This window comes from Chroicocephalus ridibundus, chromosome 1, assembly GCF_963924245.1.
Source record: "Chroicocephalus ridibundus chromosome 1, bChrRid1.1, whole genome shotgun sequence".
In the NCBI taxonomy this organism is placed as follows: Eukaryota; Metazoa; Chordata; class Aves; order Charadriiformes; family Laridae; genus Chroicocephalus; species Chroicocephalus ridibundus.
In genome coordinates, this window is record NC_086284.1 from 69,284,438 (window position 1) to 69,305,797 (window position 21,360).

At 38.9% G+C, this 21,360-nt stretch overlaps 1 protein-coding gene across 5 annotated transcripts in view; it reads left to right on the forward strand.

Moving 5' to 3' along the window:
* SEPTIN10 (septin 10) overlaps positions 1 to 21,360 on the forward strand; it is a 40,664-nt gene that overhangs the window by 6,704 nt on the left and 12,600 nt on the right. Inside the window, exons 2-8 of one of the 5 annotated variants that reach the window (XR_010071569.1) lie at positions 4,777 to 4,894; positions 5,603 to 5,798; positions 7,265 to 7,451; positions 14,708 to 14,869; positions 16,443 to 16,539; positions 17,107 to 17,275; positions 17,521 to 17,572. Coding sequence is in view for 4 of the 5 variants with exons in the window: in XM_063338500.1 (XP_063194570.1) it covers positions 4,777 to 4,894; positions 5,603 to 5,798; positions 7,265 to 7,451; positions 14,708 to 14,869; positions 16,443 to 16,539; positions 17,107 to 17,275 (929 nt within the window). In the remaining variant the exon portion in view is untranslated. The other 4 variants (XM_063338500.1, XM_063338515.1, XM_063338530.1 and 1 more) reach the window with 4 other exon arrangements.

A 21,360-nucleotide genomic window follows, 5' to 3' on the forward strand; every position in this document is an offset into this window, starting at 1 on the left:
TGGAAGGTATTTTTCTACTTGCTTCCAGACTCTGTTTTCTACTTCCTTCCTGTGTTATGAGACAATAGCAACGTTGATGTTTAGTGGATTAAATGTAACTTTGGTTATTAGGAAAGCAATTGACTGAAGGGAGTAATGCAATTTGGTATTGGAAGATTAAAGCAGATTTTCTGGTTTAACGAATGTCCACACCTGTTCATGGTAATGGAAAACCTCTGAAAGAGTCACATTTGGAGTGTTCACGGGCGCGTTAACGTGGTGTTGTCCGCCCTTGTGGCTGATGCCCAGGCATCCTTCCGAGGGTCTCTGCATAGCCACCTGGGCCTAGCAGGATCCTCGCCTCCTGCCTACAATTTTTTTTTTTTTTCTTCAAGCTTTGGAGAGCAAATTTCAGTCATCTCGACAAGCAGAGTGGCAAGTAGTTATTTGCCTGGACTGCAAGTCCGGTTCTGCAGGGGACTTATGCAGATGTGCGTAGCCTGCAACCCAGCTTTTGCTGTGGAATGGCCCAGTGTTGTGCAGTTTTAGTCTGAAATATGTGTCAAATTTAAAAGATATTTAATTTTTTTAAAAATTGTTTCTGAAAGAAAAAAAGAATTTTAAAATGTTACTTCTGTCTCAGGCAATGATTTTCCTTTGCACTCTGTTTTTAACGGGCAAGGCGACTTTCTATAAACCAATATACTTAATTAATTGAATTTGCAGAAATAGAGATGCAGTTCCATGAAAGCTACACTACCAACCCTTTAAAAAGCGTGGGAGGGAAAGAGTGAGATGTGATTTGGACCACCACAAGCTATCTAAATGGCGTGCTGTTTTAATGAGAGTATGAATTCTGAGAAAGCAGTGACAAACAGGAAGTATTTTCAGGAGTATGACAGCTCTGGTAGCATCCAGATTACAAGCTTTGAGTTATTCACGAAATGAAGTTGGATGAGATGTTGTCCTCAAGCATAATTTAGCTGCTCCATCCAATGGATACTAATTTGAAAAGACTGGCTAATCTGGTGACTTAATTGCTTTCAGCATGATTTATATTTCTTAATTTTTGAGTTGTCACCATTTTTCTAAACTGGTGATACGGTAGTAACTTGTTTTTCCACTGGGTGATGTATTATTTCTTTGAGAAGTAGTAAGACTGCAGGCATCACGTGGTCAGTTTTGTGGATTTAATTTCTCTGTGTATTTGTTAGACCATAGCAGAGTGAAGCTGTATGAGGTGCTGGCGGTGAGGGGGAGACACATGATGCCCTTGGAAAATTTCAGAAGGAAAAACGTAAGCTATTGCTTTTCTCTTAAGAGACTGCTCCAAGTGATGTCAGATGGAACAGGTTCACAAAGTGATTCTTCCATAAAGAAGGTGGAGGGAGGCGAGTTTCCAAATGGGAACAGTAGCTCTGGGTCCTGTAATGTTTGTTGTGTGGAGAACAGAAGTATAAAAATGCCAGAATGTAGGCTTCTAAATCAACGTGACTAAGACTGTTTCAAGTTGAGCTGCGTCATATTTCCTGAAAGTTTTGTAGTCTAAATTAAGAACTTTTATCGCAGCATTTTTGGTGAAACTGATTCCTAAAGACTTCATTGTGTCTTGGGACAACTAAATGAGCAGTTTAGTAGCAGTGAAAATCCTTAAAAAAGTAGATATATTTTAAAAATAGAAATAGATTCTGGATCTTTCTGTCTCCAGCTTTTAAATTTTGCTATTAATGTAGTGTTGGGTTTTTTCTTCTGCATGTGCGCAGTACCAGAAGTCTCCTCATTATATCTACTGTCATCAAGTCAACTCTGGCCATTTTCTTGAAAGAACTTACATAGACTATGTTTCTGTGCTATTTCACTGTAAAAAATGTTTTTTGAGACCCTGAATTGTCCCTTTCCGATCATCCTTGCAAACCTTCTCTTTAAAAGAAGAACTTTAGGACAAGACATTAAAACATGTTCTCATGAATGGTATAAATAATATTTCTGCTTGAAATTCTTGTTCTCCCCTGTCCTGTGGTTATGTATGTTCTCCTGCTGACATTCTCATAGTCGGGTCACACTCAACTGGTAAATGTATGAGGTTTTGGGGGGTGGTGGTTAGTGTTTTTGGTTTGCTGTGTCACTACCTCTGGCAGAAAGAACTAGAAAGAGTGATCTTGTGGCTAAGGTGCTAAATTGCACGTGGGGTGAATGAGATTCATGTTCTTGCTCTCTTCTCTCTTAGTCTTTCCCTTTATTATCTCCACTAATAGCTTTGTATCATGTCTGCATGCACAAAGTGAAGATGCTATGTCTCTTCCTCCCCCAGGACAGCGCTGAAGCAAGCTGTGCATAAAATATAATTTCTCTACTGGGGAAAGTTCTTCTAAGTACCAGGTTCTGTAATCTGTTTGTAAAATTTACCAGGACTGTTTTGTCTGGTGTCTGAAATTACAGAGAACTTGCCATGTACTTTTATATGTTTTATATTTCCAAAAAAATGGTTTTAATTTTCACTCATAACTGTGTAGTGTCATTAAATTAACTTTTATGTACTGAAGAAAGGTGAAATACGCTATCTTAAAATAGCAGCAAATTTGAGACCTTGGCAATTGCGTAAATATTTATTGCAGAAATTGTTACTCTCCTTCCTGACTGCCGTATATATCCATAAGAAGCATCTTTAGGATTAGGAGACATTTTTTCACTGAAAGGGTTATTAAACATTGGAATAGGCTGCCCAGGGAGGTGGTGGATTCACCATCTCTGGAGGTGTTTAAAAAAAGGGTAGATGGGGCACTGAGGGACATGGTTTAGAAGTGGCTCTTGTCAGGGTAGGCTAAAGGTTGGACTCGATGATCTTAAAGGTCCCTTCCAACCTCAACAATTCTATGATTCTATGATTCTATGATTCTTTGGAGAAACTTAGAAATACAGGGACATTAACTGTCTGGGACATGTGAAATGAATTTTTAAGTACTGATACAGCCAGATGTCTGCTGAGTACAAGCAGAGCCATAGCTTTCTGAGCAAAGCACAGAGAAGGCACCTTGTTTTCACGTTTATTATTTCTCATTGTCCTCGGTTTCATACAGAAATGTAGTCAAATTTTCAAGGATAAACAGCCAATATAACAGTGGCTACGGAGTTAATGGTTGAGGACTCCAGTCGTCTGTTTCTGCGCATAGCTCTGAACAGCAAATACAGCTGTAATACCAGTTTCCTCAGCTAAACGCTTTCTAATCCTGAGATAGTTTCTTGTGGATGACATAGTAGTTACTCTAATGACCTCTGGAAACGGTCAGTAAGGTTCTGGGTATCCGTGGTTTGTCCGCTGAAATCCAAGCCACCTGTTTGTTTTTTTTCTTGGAGAGTAACAAACTCCCGGTTATGCTGGGATTTTGAGGGTAGCCCAGCACGTTTTGGATTAAGGCTGGTGACATGAAGATGAAAGGCCTCCCTTCTAGGGTTATGCTGAGCCTCTTGCACCGGCTTTTGGTGTGGAGGCTTAATGGGTTGTTTTAGAGGAACTGTCTTCTATTGGTGGCCATAGAGGTGGTTTGAATATCAGACTGTGCAACTATAGTTGTTAGGTGTGCCGCCACTCTGTCTCAGATGATACACTTGTCTTTAAACGAACAGGATACTAACAGTTTTCAGTGTTTCTCAGCCCTTTTTAATAGTAATTTCCATGTGGTAGAATACCTTGAGGAATTTCTTTTTTCAGACATGCTTTGAATGACCCTTTTTTTTTTTTTTATAGCTCTAAGCTGTCGTGTTTTCTCTTTGAATTGTTCGCTTTGCTTATACATTTTTCCTTGTTATATTAGTCTAAAATGGAGTTATCTGATTATAATAGTCTAAAATTAGAGTTATTGCAGTCCGTAGTCCCCCACAAAAAGTACTGTGCAATACAAGAAGAGGACAAGTATTTGCTGTCAGGAATGTCCATATCCTTTTAGCTACAAGAATTCTGAAATTTGCAATGCATACCTATTATAAAAGGTGGCACTTTTATAGGCTTGTAAGCGTTAAATAAAAATTTTCATACTGTTGGCTATATACATGTCCTCAGGAACCAGTAATGACACGTGGACTGGAAACAGAAAGAATAGTAGGGACCCGTCACTGTTTACCCTTTAGATATGGAATGCTTGTTTAAAAATACGGTTCATTGCTATGAACCAAGATATTTCCTTTTAATCTTATACATTTTTAGTATGCTTATTACCTTGATTTCATGATGCTAGATTGCTAGCTGAAGTTTGAAAGCGAATGTGCACCTCCAGACATTTCTAATAATATATATCTCTAGAGCCCTGGTGTGAAGGTACTGTATTATTTTACATAAATAACAATTTCAATTCCAGCTACTCGGAGTGAGTTCTGATTGATAACATACACCTTCCTGTGATTATGGTCTCTGTTTTGAATTATGCTGCTTAAATTGTTTTTAAATATTTTTTTTCTTCATTTCTAAGAGCAGACCAACTGTGATCTATTTTCCGTCTGTTACAGTTTTCAGATTACTTTTTCAGTTGGACTTGTCTACTTTATTTTGTTCATGTGGTTTTTTTTGGAAAACGTGGACATCACTTTGAGCCTGCAAATAGTCCTGCAAAGTAAATTTGAATGTTTTGTAAAATTTTGGAATAAAGTTGATTTGCCAGATCTTTTTTTCAGACTTTTGCTTTTCTTCGTTCCATGTAAATCATAAGGAATGAGTTCTAGCCTCCTAGTAGAGTTCCTTTATTGCCACTGCTAATTGCTTTGCAGCTCACCTCACTGACATATTTTAAAATTATTTTTCTATAGCAAAATGATGGATATCGAACCTTATCCTTGTCCGGGCATGTTGGTTTTGGTAGCTTACCTGATCAACTGGTTAAAAAATCCATCAAGCAGGGCTTCTGCTTCAACATTCTTTGCATTGGTGAGTAGTATCTGGGTGGCTTAAGGCTTTAGTAGCGTACCCATCCAACAGTTGCAATGTTAAACTCCTTCTTTAATGTAAAGCATGAACTATAATTCCACCTCTTTCCCCAGCTTTGCTTATTTGTATCTGTCCTTTGTTTTTATATTTAGCATTTTCATAAACAATATGAAGACCAAAAATGTTGAAAATGGATGCCATGCATTTAGTGATTTATGGGCAGCTTCTTTTGAGTAAATTTGGCTATGCTCTATTTTTACTGTAACAAAGAGCTTCAGATAAAAAATCCTAACATTCCAAGGTGGTGTTACTGAAGTCTTTCTATCCTTACCAAATGTTTGCTCTAGTATTTTACCCTTATCCATAAAACCCCTGTGTTGAACCCCGTGGTTTCACAGCTAGTTACTTGGCTTTTTTAAATCTGTAGGGAATTAGTTCACACTTTTAAAGAAACCAAAGTGTCAAGAGACAGTTTTGCTTATTACTCATTAGCAGGATACTGTCTCTTATCTGTAGGATGAAAAAATTAACTAAAAGATATTTAGTGCTCATTATGAAAAAGGAATGCAGGCAACCATTTTGCTCGGAGAAATCAGTCGACAAGTTTTTGTGTAAATTTGTCGAGTTGCTGTGGTAACACTTTCTGTGCTTAGTAGGTATTTATTTGATGTGCAAAATATCTTCCCCAACCTTTCTGTTTAACTTTAGGGGAAACTGGAAGTGGGAAATCAACCTTGATAAACAGTTTGTTTAACACCAATTTTGATGACCCCATGTCATCGCATTTTCTGCCAAGCGTACAACTTAGAGCCCAGACATACGAACTCCAGGAAAGCAATGTTCTTTTGAAGCTGACCATTGTAAATACAGTGGGATTTGGTGACCAGATAAACAAAGAAGATAGGTAAGTGCCCTCTTAGTGCCCTCTTGTTGCTATGGTATGCAGAAGTTCTGGTCTTCAATTGCAAGTTGATTTTTCTTTGGGCTTTGTAGTAAATATTTGTCTTACCTATGTTTCAAATATTTGGTTAGCTGTTTTCTCTGTGTACCAAAGTAAGCATATTTGTCTTCTCATCTAGGAAATGATTTGAAAAATCAGATGAACTGTGGCCCTTTCTTTATGATATAATATTTTGTAAATGTATGTGCAATAAAATGTGCAATAGTCACTAGCGTTTCATTTGGGGTGGAGGAAAGCAGGGAGAAGGTCAATGGGAGACTTTTTAAACAACCAAACAGTTTATAAAGTACCGTAGATTATATAGATTAGATCTATAGGGTTTTTAACAATTTGATTGGAACATATTGAAGACCTTAAACTGGAAGGAACATCATATGGATTTCTTTGCTTTTTATGTTGAACAGCTTAATCAGAAGATGTAAAGGTACGACACTACTGTCAGAACTTTTTTTGAGTCTCTGCTTTTATGAATTGAAGGTTTGAAAATACTGAACTGTCTCTCAGCAGATTTTGTTTCTTTCATCTTAATTGCAAAGAACTTTAGCAAACTTTTGTGCTGTATGAGTGCCTAAATGGTGGTAATTATAAATGAAGGGTAGAGAGTCACATTAAGATTATCACGAGAGCGATGGTTTATGATATGAATGAAAAATAGCTACTGCTAGTGACTTGGATGAATGAGATGCAAGTAGATATTAGTATAGATATTAGAGGCTTTGATATGTGGTGTAGAAGCTGCCTTTTAGTCCTTCTTTTAATTTTGTGTGTAACAACTACTTCTGCGTAGCAGCAAAAATGTAAGGGCACCCTGCTTGTACATACAGCAATACTTCCTTTTAGAAAGCAGATTATAATCTGGTTTTAAGTAGGATAAAGTATGCTTAAACTGTACTTAACTGCAAATCAGATTTACATTCTTCTCTTACGTTCCTCCTTTTCAATTTTTGTCTATTATTTAAGAGCTCTCTCATGTACAGTACTTCATCTTCAGAAGATAAAGGAGGTCCTATTTCTTGGTACTGGTAATTGCATGTTCTTTCTTTTCTTGTATTGTACCTAAGAGTTTCTTGTGTCGTCCTTGTATCTAAGAGTTCTACAGTTGCACAGCTTGATTGCAAAAATTTAAAACATCACTTGGGAAGATCGGTTATAATCATAACTAACTTTACGTAGCTTTTTTCACTAATAGTAGCTAGGAAATGTATTAGGTGCACAATTCTTTTTTTAGTAGCGTTTCAGAAATTAAGATTACTCTGTACATTTAATTTTCTGCTGTACTGGGTAGATACTTGAGCAACCTTTTGACACGTAAAGCAAAAATCCACAAAACAATACAAGAGGAATTCCTTTCTTAGTCTGGTTTTGTTTAGGCCTAGCTAATCTCTGGTTGTAAATTTTATTTCTTACAGCTGTCAGCCAATAGTGGATTATATAGATGCACAATTCGAAGCTTATCTCCAGGAAGAACTGAAAATTAAACGTTCTTTATTTAGCTACCATGACACTCGCATCCATGTCTGCCTCTATTTCATTTCACCTACAGGCCATTCCCTAAAAACTCTAGATTTGTTAACCATGAAAAGCCTAGACAGCAAGGTAAGACTTTGAAACAGAGTTCTAAGAATTTGTCTTACTCTCTGAAGCATCTTGCGGCTTTTAGATCCTCTTCCACTTTTCAGTTCTGTATCTGCGTGTTTGGTTTGGGGATGTTTTTTGGTACTGGTATACCTTAAGTTCAGAATAAATTAGTTCTGCAAGTAGCTTGCAGTTCGTCACCTGTTCATTTACAAATCAAAAGGAGAGAGACAGGCATCCATCAAGAACTTTGAAAAAAGAACAACGAGGTTTAAAAAAAAACCAAACAGAAGTAAAAAACATAAGAACCACCCCAACTTTACTTTTAACAAACTGTTAACATCTTAGTGTGATTGGATAGGGTACCCTCCATGAGTGCTGCAATATTTCTAATTAAGCTTGTTTCTAGTTCACTGTCAAGTTTTGCAGCTGCTGGGAAGTTGGCATGTAAAAAGCTTTGCAGCAGGGTGGAGAGCTTTGTTATAGGTAACCGAAGAGGCAAGTGCCACGAACAGAACTCCTTGCCAGCATGGCTTTTTCTAAGATAGGCTGCATTTGTGTTTTAAACTTTACATCATGATTTGTTTTGAAAGCTTTAAAATAGCAGTTTCTAGTGTGATTACTTGCACTTCCTAAATTCCTGACTTTCTTCTGTTATGCGGCTGTGTGAACTGGATGAAGCTAAAAGTTTAAACCCATTTTAAGAAACCCGTCATCATTTGGTTTTAATTTGTTGAAATTTTGAGAAATTTGAAAACGTAACCGCATTTGCTGTTCCTCTCGCCCTTCCTTTTGTGCTTTACTAGAGCTATTTTTCTTTCTGCATTTTCTTGTTCATGAGATGTTTCTTCAAGATAACAAGGGTCAAATCAGCTGTCGATGCCACGTTTGTGATTGATGAGCACATTTGGTATTTTTGTCATTTTGTTTGTGGATGTATTTTGCATTTTTTTGAACTTTCTCAATAGCACAGAGCAAGTGAGGGGGAGGAATGGTGAGACACAGGTAAGGGAGAGCAGGGTCACTTCTTTCTGCTACGGTGTTGGTTTATGCCAGATTGAAATGTTTGTGAAACTACCCTGTAATATGCACTGATAGCTAAAGAGCCTTAATACTATCAAATGGGATAGTTTCATGGAGCGTATTGTTCTGCTTTGAGTTTTGGAGGTTGTGTTAAACCACAAAAATACTTGGTTTCTAGGTTGTGCCCTCTCTTCACCGAACTCCCCCTTAAAACATTGTTGCTTCCAAAAGAAAAGGAAATAGATCCATGAGTCCTAGCATCCTGAGAAAGTATTTTTCCATCAGGATAAAGCACAAGTAATTCTGCTTTGGGAGATTTTGGCTTCTAGCCACCTACTCTAAATAATTTTTGGTTCTGCTTTGGCTCAGAGAGAACATCAACAACATGTAACTTTGTTGTTTTATCCCTTTGCAAGGGATTCTACTTTATAATCTTACTAGAGAAATATACGTATACACACACACACACACAAATATATACTTTAACTGTAGTTTGGTTTCCATCTCATTATGGAATGTGTTTGTGATACTTTTAGTACTGCATTCTCCTAGTGGCAATTCGGAGCTCGGGATTTCCCAGGATGTGGAAGTCCCAGGGTGCGTTCGCCGAGTACAGGATTCCATGAAGAGAAGGTGGTCCAGCAACATGCATACATCAAATGTATAAATCTATGTCATAAGTTGTCTTCAGTTTCTTCCTAAATCCACCACATGTATGCTGTTTTGCTTTTGTTTTGGTCTGCTTGGTACAAAACGAGCCCAGATTACACAGTTCAGAGGTAAAGAGAATTCTTGGAATAGGATAGGGTTATCCTGTACTCTGTAATTCTCGGAGAAACAAACAGACATATCTGTGGGCAATTAATTTTTCTCTAGTGCTTATAAATTGGATGACTAGCTAAGAATTTGGCCTCTAGCTTTTAGACTTTGGAAAATCCTGTAGTTTTGCTTAGGACTGAATCACTACAGGCCATCCAGGTTTCATTCGCAGATTAAGGGAATCTTCTGTATGCTTAACTAGTGATTATTCAACTAATAGATCCGCATTTTTAAGAAGTCATTCTTGCAGAATTATATACAGATTACTGTTGAGTCAGGAAATGACATGAGCGTACCTTGTGGGAGTTGAGTTTGTTTGTTTGTTTTTTTCAAAAAGAATCTTTGGAAATTTTTTCACAGAATCACAGAATCTTCATGGTTGGAAAGGACGTTTGAGATCATCAAGTCCAACCAAACAACCTACAATCTCTGCCCTTCAGAGCATGCCCTGAAGTGCCACATCTAGATGTTTCTTAAATATCCCTAGGGATGGTGACTCAACCACCTCCCTGGGCAGGCTGTTCCAGTGCCTGACCACTCTTTCAGTAAAGTAATTCTTCTTAATATCTAATCTAAACGTCCCCTACCGCAGCTTCAGACCATTTCCTCTGGTCCTGTCATTATTCGCCTGGGAGAAGAGGCCAACACCCACCTCTCTACAACCTCCTTTCGGGTAGTTGTAGAGGGCAGTGAGGCCTCCCCTCAGCCTCCTCTTCTCCAAGCTAAACATGCCCAGCTCCCTCAGCCTCTCCTCATATGACCTGGTCTCCAGACCCCTCACCAGCCTGGTAGCTCTCCTCTGGACGCGCTCCAGCACTTCAATGTCCCTCTTGTACAGAGGGGCCCAGAACTGAACACAGCACTCGAGGTGAGGCCTCACCAGTGCCGAGTTCAGAGGCACGATCACTCCTCTGCTCCTGCTGGCCACGCTATTCCTGATACAAGCCAGAATGCTGTTGGCCGCCTTGTCCACCTGGGCACACTGCTGGCTCATGTGAAGCTGGCCGTCCACCAGCACCCCCAGGTCCTTTTCTGCTGGGCAGCTTTCCAGCCGCTCTTCCCCAAGCCTGTAGCGCTGCTTGGGGTTGTTGTGACTGAAATGCAGGACCCGGCACTTGGCCTTATTAAACCTCATACAGTTGGCTTTGGCCCATTGACCCAGCCTGTCCAGGTCCCTCTGTAGAGCCTTCCTACCCTCAAGCAGATCAACACTCCCACCTAGTTTGGTGTCCTCTGCAAACTTACTGAGGGTGTACTCAATCCCCTCATCCAGATCATTGATAAAGATATTAAACAAAACCGGCCCCGAAACTGAGCCCTGAGGGACACCACTGGTGACTGGCCGCCAAGAGGATTCCACCCCATTAATCACAACTCTCTGGGCACGGCCATCCAGCCAGATTTTAACCTAGCAAAGAATATACTTGTCTATGCCATGATTTGCCAGCTTCTCCAGGAGAATGCTGCGGGGAACAGTGTCAAAGGCCTTACCAAAGTCCAGATAGACAACGTCCACAGCCTTCCCCACATCCAGAAGGCGGGTCACATGGTCATAGAAAGAGATCAGGTTGGTTAAGCAGGACCTCCCCTTCCTAAACCCATGCTGGCTGGCCCTGATCCCTTGGCTGCCCTGCACTTGCCGTGAGAGCTCACTCGAGATGATCCTCTCCATGGTCTTTCCTGGTACCGAGGTCAGGCTGACAGGCCTGTAGTTCCCTGGATCCTCCTTCTGACCCTTCTTGTAGATGGGCCTCACATTAGCCACCCTCCAGTCATCTGGCACCTGCCCTGTTGACCAAGACTGTTGATAAATGATGGAGAGAGGCTTGGTGAGCTCTCCCACCAGCTCCCTGAGTACTCTTGGGTGAACCCCATCCGGCCCCATAGACTTATGTGCGTCTAGGTGCAGAAGCAGATCATTGACTACTTCCTCCTGGATTATGGGTAGTTTGTTCTGCTCTCCATCCTTACCTTCCAGCTCAGGAGGCTGAGCACCCTGGGGATAGCTGGTCTGACTATTGAAGATGGAGGCAAAGAAGGCATTAAGTATCTCAGCCTTCTCCTCGTCCTTGGTTGCAACTTTCGCCCCAGCATCCAGTAAGGGATGGCGATTCTCCCTGGCTCTCTTTTTGTTGATGTACTTGTAAAAGCTTTTTTTGTTGTCCTTAATGTTAGTGGCCAAGTTGAGCTCCAGCTGGGCTTTTGCCTTCCTAATTTTCTCTCTATATAACCTAACGAGGTCTCTGTACTCCTCCTGAGTTGCCTGTTCCTTCTTCCAAAGGTGGTAAACCCTCCTTTTATTCCTAAGTCCCATCAGAAGTTCCTTATTCATCCAGACTGGCCATTTTCCCTGGCCTTTAGACTTGCGACACTTGGGGACAGCCTGCTCCTGGGCCTTTCAGATTTCCTTCTTAAAGGGCGTCCAGCCTTCCTGGACCCCTTTGCCCTTCAGGACTGTCTCCCAAGGGACTCTCTCAGCCAGTGTCCCGAACAAGCCAAAGTCTGCCCTCGGGAAGTCCAAGGTGGAGGTTTTGCTAACCCCCCTCCTTACATTGCTACAAATTGAAAACTTGACCATTTCATGATCACTAAACCCAAGACGACCTCTGACCACTACATCTCCCACTAGTCCTTCTCTGTTTGTCAACAGTAGGTCTAGCAAGGCACCTCCCCTGGTAGGCTCACCTACCAGTTGTGTCAGGAAGTTATCTTCCATGCACTCGAGGAACCTCCTAGCCTGCCTGCTCTCTGCTGTGTTATATTTCCAGCAGATACCCGGCAGGTTGAAGTCCCCAACCAGAACAAGGGCTGGCGATTGCGAGACTTCAGCCAGCCGCTTATAGAATACTTCATCTGTGTCCTCATCCTGGCCAGGTGGTCTGTAGCATACTCCCAGCACAACATCTCCCTTATTTCCCTTCCCCTTCAACCTTACCCATAAACACTTGACTTTTTTTTTTTGTAGAGATACACTTCAACCAGCCTACAAGATATCAATCAACAGTAATTTCAAGTATATGTATTTTTTTCCTTCTCTATAGCGTAAAGGGGCAACAGATATTTTGACATTAATGTAAGGATTTACATGAAAGTCTTAAGTTAGAGTAATAGCAAGTTTTCTAATCGAGGGGAGGAAGCAACACTTTGCATTTCAGGCAGAAGGGTGATCAGGGGCTGAATTTGGTGGTAGCAAACAGAGAAGTAATGTGCATGGATAGAGTTTATCCTGGTGACTTTATATGGTCATTCTGCATTGCTATTGAATGAGGCAGTCTCAGCTGCTTCTTCCCATTGTGCATGCTGCAGTGTTTTGGGCAGCCAGTTCCCTGCATGAGGGAACTGATTCAAATTCAAAGCTACAGATTTTTGCTTTACTGATGACGCTGAAAAGTAATCTGTCTCCTTGGGCAGCTGCACAGATTTTAGTTCTACCTGGCAATGAGCATCTGCAGGCAAGGGGAAGGGCAGGACTGTTGGTTTTATTGCAAGTGTAGACTTTTTATGTGGGGTTAAAGTGATTCTGTATTAATGGCCCATAGCTTTGTAGCAAAATTCAGTTTTGTAGTTGTTGAGAGTTGTAGCTGGGGAAGAGGCTGGGAGGGAGTCAGTTGGTTTCTGAGTGAGCAGTAGGCATAGGAGGGAGCAGTGGGACTTGGGGCACGTCTGTATACAATTTAAGTCTCTTGTTAGTTCAAACGTGTGCTTTCAATTAATGTTATTCTTGGATGAAAGTACCGAGATACCAGTTTTCAAGTAAACCTCAAATGCTGCAAGCAGAAATTAATTTTGTTTAACAGATGAAGCAAAGATAACTTTTTTGTTTGTTTATTGTTTATCTGAAGCCAGAGTAGTATTGCTTTTAAATTTTAATGCAATGGTTGTGATTTAACATCAAAGTTGATAGCTGTAACCACAGTTTCTGGCGATTTTGCTTTTCTTTTGTTACTAGTCGCCTCAGCAGTCTTTCTCTGCAATTCACTGTCTAAGAAATTCTCTCCTAATTAACAAGTGGTTGAAAAACTTTCCTGTTGAAAAGACAGAGTAAAGGTTAATTTAATCCTGAAGACTCTGGGTTCCATCCGTTTTTAAAGCTATATGATAGAAAAACTAAATTGATGTCCCTCAGCTAATTTGATTGAAGCTGTGAATTACTCCTAGCTGTAATAGATTGTTTATACAATACTAATTTAACTCAGTTATTAAAAAAATATTATAGCATTTTATTTGATTTTAGATATTTTACCCCATACATGCTTAGGTTGTGTATGCTACACAATTCAAGACTATCATCAGGTAATCTTAGAAGTCATACTTTGGAGTCGGCATGCTTTTTTTTCATTTGGACATTTTGCTTAAGAATGAAGACCTATTTCAAAATCATCCATTCTTGACGGTCCATGCTTAAGCATTTCCATTCACACAGAATATACAGAAGAATAAAAAGAAAGCATGCAAGTTTTTTTCTTTCTCTTTTCTCTTTTCTCTTTTCTCTTTTCTCTTTTCTTTTCTCTTTTCTCTTTTCTCTTTTTTGTCTTTTCTCCTTTCTTTTTTCTTTTTTTCTTTTTCTGTTTTTCTTTTTTTCTCCTTCCTTTTTGCATCGATGATCAAGGAACTCTGTAAAACTCTGTCTTTTGAAATCTGGAAGAATTATTGTTTTTCCAAAACATTTGGACATTAGCATTAATTCTTTGTATCTAGCTGTGAAAAAAATGTATATTTTGGGAGTGGTGATAGTATCTTAAAGAAAAAATTGGCACCTACTACTTTCCTAAGTTACTGTCATAACTATTTTAGGAAATAGGTCAGTTTAGCTCAGTAGAACTGAATTTTGAGTTCTGAATAATTAGTGTAAAGACTAGTAAGAAAGATTCTTCAGTCTCCGTCATTCCTGTACTCGGAGTAGATACTTGAGAAACTCAAATGAGTTCTCCTTCACCACCACCATGCAGTGGTGAGATGAACAAGATGTTGTTGTAGCTGAAGGGAACCCAGGGAAGAGGCTCAGGGCTAGGCAGGGTTTGGTAGCCAGCTTCTTTTTCTTTACGTATTTAAACTGTCAACTTTCATTTAACACCTGAACCGTGTCCCCTGGTGCTATAAATGAAAACAACCTATTTTTTTAGCAGAGACAAAAATACTTAATGTTGTTTAGTTAAAAAGTAGGTGTTGCTGTTCTTCTGAGTACTCCACTGCATGAGACCTCCTTCCTTGTTCTTTTCTCAGAATCAATTAATTTTAAGGGAGTATATTAAATAATCTGTTGTTATTTTGTTAAATTATGCCAATGAACGTGTTTTTCATGGTTTGTGAAGCTTTGATATCAATTGACAGAAAAGTTTGGACTGTGGGGGAAGTTTTAAAGAACTTATCACCAAACAATTTAATTTATAAAAATTTAAGTCTTACACATTTCATATAATTTGTGTCTTTAATAGGTGAACATTATACCAATTATAGGCAAAGCAGACAGCATTTCTAAAACTGAACTACAGAAGTTCAAGAACAAAATCATGAGTGAATTAGTTAGTAATGGCGTCCAGATATACCAGTTTCCAACTGACGATGAAACCATTTCTAAAATTAATACCATCATGAATGTAAGTAAATGACAAAAACATTGATATTTCAGTACTAAAGCATCAGTCTCTAGTGCTGATTCATGCTTTTTTTTCACCATTCTCTTGAGGCTTATAGGTTTGTAGGTAACAAGTTTGTTTATTTTGCTCTCTCCTTAAAAAGTTCATATGTTTTGTTGTTTTTTTTGTTTTCTCTGCTTGCAAATCTTCCTGTCCCTCTGCTGTTGATACCACTTGTTTTAGGAGGCTTTTTCTTTTCTGGCTCAGCAACAGAAATCTGGTTCTCACTCATAAATACTTTTTTCTAATTTCTGGTTAATTAATATATAATTGCTAACATAGATGGACGGATTGGCTGTGCTCTTTGCCTCAGCAAATACTACCTTACATCTGTTACGGAAGATATTCAAAGTGACTCATTTCTCCTATTTCCTTTGGTCTTTAGGATAGCAAGTCTTCCATCTGCTTTTTCCTTTTATTTAGTACTTATATTTGAAATAGGACAAATTTTCTCTGGGGATTAAAAAGTCAGATATAATTCTGCCTTTTTTACTGTTGTCCTTTTAGATCCTCCCAAGAGTATCTGCCAGCTTCAACTAGGCTTGTGAAGTGAGAAGTTTTTGCTTTGAGCGCTCTGTCTGTATTTGCTCTTCATGTGCCTATGTTTGTAGATGCGTGCGAACATAAGTTTGTATGTGCTGGGGTTTGAAAGCAGGGAGGGGGAGCCGGTGTGCCAGAGTGTATGGCTCTGCAGTCCCAACCTCTGTCACTTGTGCAGGCTCTCGTTCAGTAAGAGGTCCTTCTGCCGTGGGAAAGGGTGGTGGTCTGGTACTTAGCCCCTTTCATGCTTTGTTAGTGATTTATTTTCTGGTTACTTATTTTTTTAATTTATTTTTTATTTGGTCAGTTGTTGAGGATCAACACACAGACAGTCAGTACCCAGCCTGTATTTCTGGCCGTTTGGCCGAGCCCACAGCAGTAACCATACCTCGGGTTCAAACCTGTGATTGTCTTGTGACTGTTACTGGGGACATGAACTCTGCCTGAACGCAGATCAGAGGGATGTGTTCTAGAGCAGCTTTCTATTTACTGATGATACTCTTCCTAAGGCAGCTCAGGACGTACTTGGCCGCCTTTGCCACTGGGGCAAACCTGCTGAATCAGGTCCAACCTGTTGTCCACCAGGAACCCCACGTCTTTTTCTGCAAAGTGCCTTTCCAGACAGTTGGCCCCCAGCATGTGCTGGAGCATGGGGTTCTTCCTCCTGGTACGCAGGACTTGGCATTGCTCTCGTTTGAACTTCATGGGATTCCTGTTGGCCTATTTCTCCAGCCTGTCCTGGTTCCTCTGAATTGGCAGCACACCCGTCTGGTCTATCAGCTGCTCCTCCTCGCTTAGTAATTGTAGATTGACTTTTGTACCAGTAGTTTGACTAGTTACTGACCTCTTCAAAGTGGTTTTTGGTTTGAAACTGCCTGTTGGCTTTTCCTGAAATGGTGGGGTTCTTCCCCTAACTTATTTCTGAAGGGTTTGCTTTTCAGTTCTGACGTAAGAATGCTGAGAGGTAAGACTGTATCGGTGTAACTGTTTACAGGGGCATTTGCCATTTGCCGTAGTTGGAAGTACAGAAGAGGTGAGAATTGGAAACAAAATGGTGAGAGCTCGCCAGTACCCTTGGGGCATTGTACAAGGTAAATGAATTCTCAAAGGTATTTTTATGAGTTTTTGGTGGTTGTTGTTGAAGTATAAAATTCAGCAATACTAAAAGGAGCTAGTATTATCCACTGATGCCGCATTGATTGTATTTTGGATCCACAGTTTAAGGACTTTAACAATTAGTACTTGAGGTGTGCACTAACTGCTGGTTTCATCAGCACTGATGCATCCCTGTAATCAAGCTGTGAGATGGTGGATGTAATATTTGGGTAGGTTAGTATGGTGGCAGTGCATGTAGGACTACCAAATGTCAAAGTTTTATGATTATCAGTAAATAAGGATGAAAAAAAGATGGAAGTTTACTGTTGTTCAACTTGAACAGGAAATCAGGGTGTGTTGGAACATGTTCACCAGTACTTGCAGTTAGTGCTTCAATGCGTATATTAGAAATTGTAAGTATAAACAGTATAATAAATGAGATATCTTTTCCTGGAAATATAATTAGTGAACAAAATAAACGAATCTCAATGCTGTTTAAAATATGTTTTGACAATTTTTCTACTTGTGCATAATAATAAAATCTTCCTCTTTTAACTGATTAGTGGAAAATGAGAACCACTGTGACTTCATAAAGCTTCGCGAGATGCTTATTTGCACAAATATGGAAGACTTAAGAGAGCAGACTCATGCACGACATTATGAGTTGTACAGACGCTGCAGACTGGAAGAGATGGGCTTCAGAGACATTGGCCCTGAGAACAAACCAGTCAGGTAAAGGACTTCTTATATGCAGCACTTGCTTTCAGCATCCATTCACTTCACATTTGACTCTATCACCCAATACAGGGCACAGTTCATACATACCCTCCCTTCCAAGAGGGAAAGAATTGGTTTTTTTTAAAGTCAGACTAAGTATGTTCATTCAGTCATCTTCATGGAGAAGTATATGGGATTATATGAGCGTTGCTTTTAAAGGCATACAAGCTAGTTGTATTTCTGAAATCTTTCTCTTTTAGAATAAACCTGGGGATTTTCATTTTTGTCATGGAGAATGTCAGTTTCCTTCAGGTACATCCACTTTATGCCTTTTGAATTATTTTCATTGTATATTAGCATGTTCTTTTAGTTTTTCTCTTAATAATGTCTGATTCTGAACAATGATTTGGTTGGACTCAAAGTTCAGAAGGAACTGAAACAAAAACTTTTACAAAATCATTGGTTACACTGTTGGCTTCCCACATTATCTGCCGTAATAACAAATGTCTAGCCTTTTCAGGTGAAGAAATCTCTTGCCTAGACTGTAGGAAGTTAATAGAGGATTCCAAAGGAAAGTTAAGCAGAGGGTTACAGACGCTTGGTTGTTTCATGTAGTAAAGCTGCTTTCTGCAGGAGGTATTTACAATTTCTGTATCCAGTTTGTTTGATCTTTTATTTCCCTTCTGTCGTCTCCCTCTCCCTCTTCCAACTTCCTTTGGTCATTTTGTGGATGGGACTGTATTTTGTAAGTGGGTAGAATCTGGATGGGGAAGAACTGATGCTTCAGGAGTTGTTCATAGTCATGGTGGGAAATATCAACTTAAAACAGACATGAAAACAAAATACAACTTTGCATTAAAACCAGTTTCTAGTGCTTTGAACCAACTGGTTTGTTTACTTGTTGTTTTACTTAGCGATCAGACTCTTTTTACCCATTCTTTTCTGGTAAAAATAAATTACTCTTAAATGGCTTCCCTCCAAATAATTGTTTTCAGTGGCTTAAATTCTTTGCTTTCACCTGTACTTTGCACAGGAGTTCTAAGGCAGTTGCAGTTGTAGAGTGTTTTTTCACTTTGACTAGGTCTAATTTATATATTGTTCAAACAATAATTAAATAAGAATAATGTGGCCAAGGAAGAGGCACTTCTTTCTGAAGTCTTAATGTCAAGGCACATTGAAAGATCAGTTCATTCAGATGATCTTGAGCTGACCATGAATCACAGTGGTCTCTTGACATTTCTCTTAACAAGAAAGGAAAAAATCCTTTTCATAAATAGAGAACCAAAGGTGAATGAGGATTAAAACCAACTGCAACTGACCACAGTCTTTTCATTGGGTTTAGGCTTAAGTTTAAGAACATGCACTATCAGCTGATATCTTGTTATCTCTGTCTAGGGAAAGGTTTTTTTAGAGATCTGTTCATGGCAATATTGACTGCAGCGTAAGACTGCAAGTCTTATCTTGACTCAAGATAAGAGTTAGATTATAAAAATGGTCCTCCGTAGAACTGTTTTACCTATAAGGTTTTTTATGAAGCTACAGAGGAAATGATAAAAAGTGTCATCCTCAGCAGTGTGATAGAAAGCGTCTCTTTCCATAGAGGAAGTTCAGTGCTTTCCATTTTGTTGACTTGTAAATTTAAATATCTTCCAGAATAGGGACTATCCTGTTCTTCTAGGCAAAAATGTGTTACTAAATGGTCATCCTCTTTGTCCTTAAAGATGTTTGCAATATATACACATGGATTCTAAGAGCTACAAAATATCATTAATACTGCATAGCAGTATATGACTGATGATTAAAATTTCATGCTACTTGTGTAAATAATGATCAAAATGCATGTTGAGAAGTCATATTTTGTGCCTGTGATGTAGCTGTCTACATAGTAAATTTGATAATCTGAATTGGGTTATTTTATGTAAATTTAGAAAATTTCTGCTAGACTTGAATAATTGGCTGATTTTACTGCAGTGGATTTTGTCGCATTTGAACGTTGACACTTGAGTAGCTAACGTGCTCTGCCTTTGGCATGTCGTGAAAAAGCTGCCTGTGAAGTTCCTGTACCACTCTTTTACATTTAAAAGTACAACAGTAGTTTATTCATCCAAAATTTTATGTCACTGCAAAGCAAAACCAGTAATTCTTGGATTTTCAGATACTTTGTGAGATAGGTTGTGGGCAGACATCTGTAGAGGCTTTCACTCTTACGTGTGAAAAAACATGTTGGCAAGGAGTTATTTTTTTATGGGAGACATGGAAAGAGATGGTTTCAGCACACAACAGAAAAATATATTTCCATCTTTATTACTAGGTGTGAAGAGGGAAAATAAAGATAGTAGTAGTCTGAAGTGACTGTCTTGTGCACACTTTTAAAAATACCTATTCCCTAATCCTATACTTTTTGTGAATTCGTGTCATAGTAACTTTTTAATTTGTTTATTTGCAATTGCATTCTAAGAATTAACTTTTGCATTAACCAGATTTCCAGGGAAAATGAAGTTTACATGATCAGCCTGTTGGTCTCTCCCTAATAACTTATGAACCAGTTCTCCATTTGCAAACTTCAGTGAAGGGTTGGATGCTTCCAGGGGATTACATGGTTAGTGTTCTCACTGCAGGAAAAGCAGATCATCTCTGCTCCTGCCAGTTGTTGGGCAGCCAGTCTGCATTTGTTGTCAGTAAATCATTACCTCTGAATGAAGTATTGTCTTTTGAAACTGTTGGGAGCTTGGCAGTACTGCACTAGGATGAGAAGGTCATGGGTAATTTGGAATTGTCTAAGGCTACTGCACGTGAAAGATCCACGCGAGTATTCACAATAAGTAAAGAATATTTAGGAAGTACGGAGGGACACTCATTGTATAGTTAAGAAGGTGCAAGGATGTAGGCAGGACTTTGGGTATTACAATCATTGGGAGAATAGGACATAAATCATCCCTAGGAATTTTGGCTATTAATTCTGCTGCTTTCAGGACACCTGGTTTATACTGACATTTTATCGAACCATTATTAATTTAAATTGGATAACAGTAATTAGCATAACTTAAATTAATGGGTAATTTGGAACTTACTTAATGTCATTCATATAGCTTGGAAAAACAATATACATATTTTTTTATTAAAAGAAGAGTTTAGTTTTATAGCGGGGTATCATTCCAAAAGGTCATGAGAATTACAGTCACGTATGTACCATATCAGACTAAAATATCACATGTGGTAAACCACTTCAAAAATGAAGAATCCACCATGTGGTGCTTCAGGGAATAAATGGAATAGTGTTGAAAGCTAAAATGAGTCATATAGGTATAATTTGTTTTCCAAGCCATGAAAAGCATCCAATCAGGCATGGGCTTGGAAAGCCTGTTACAGCAAAATTTATGTAATGAAGTCAATGGATAGCAGAGTATTTTGGGGGATGGCTTATGCATTTTTTGCAATATCTGTTGGATGTAAAATCCAGGAATTGCTTTTATTATCATTTTTTTTTAATACTTGAAATAGGGATTTGCATTTAGCTGTTAATGAAAAGTAAAGACAGACTTCTTTTTTTTGTGTGGATGGACTAGTCCTGCCTTTTTGATGGTCCAGTTGTGTCCATTAGGAACATGAATTCCTGGTTTCAGGTCAATCTCAGCAAGACATAATTGAGATGTCCCAAATGGAAAAATTTGTGAAAGTTTGAAACAAAAATCTAAACATGAAGAGTGCTTGAGCAAACTTCTAAATACATACACACTTAGTAATCTTAGATGTTTGCAAGGGAGGGGAGGATTACTACTGTTTTGAAGTTGGACATTTTGTAAGTCCATTTTCCAGTCCAAGCTATGTTATTGCTTAAGGAGACATTCTGGTTTTGAAAGAAGAAAACTAATAGGCAGGGGCCTGTTGAAAAAAGCTGAAATTGATACTCAGGCTGTATGCTTGCGTATTTAGATTCTCTGACGTTAATCATTCTCTTGTTTAGTTGTTTTTCTGTGCTTATAATTACAATTTGTTCTTCAACATAATTGCAGTTAAACAGAATTGCAACATAAACATCTCAGTTTCTCAATATGTGAGAAATCATATATTCCATGCTTTATTCCTCCCTGAAACGGGGA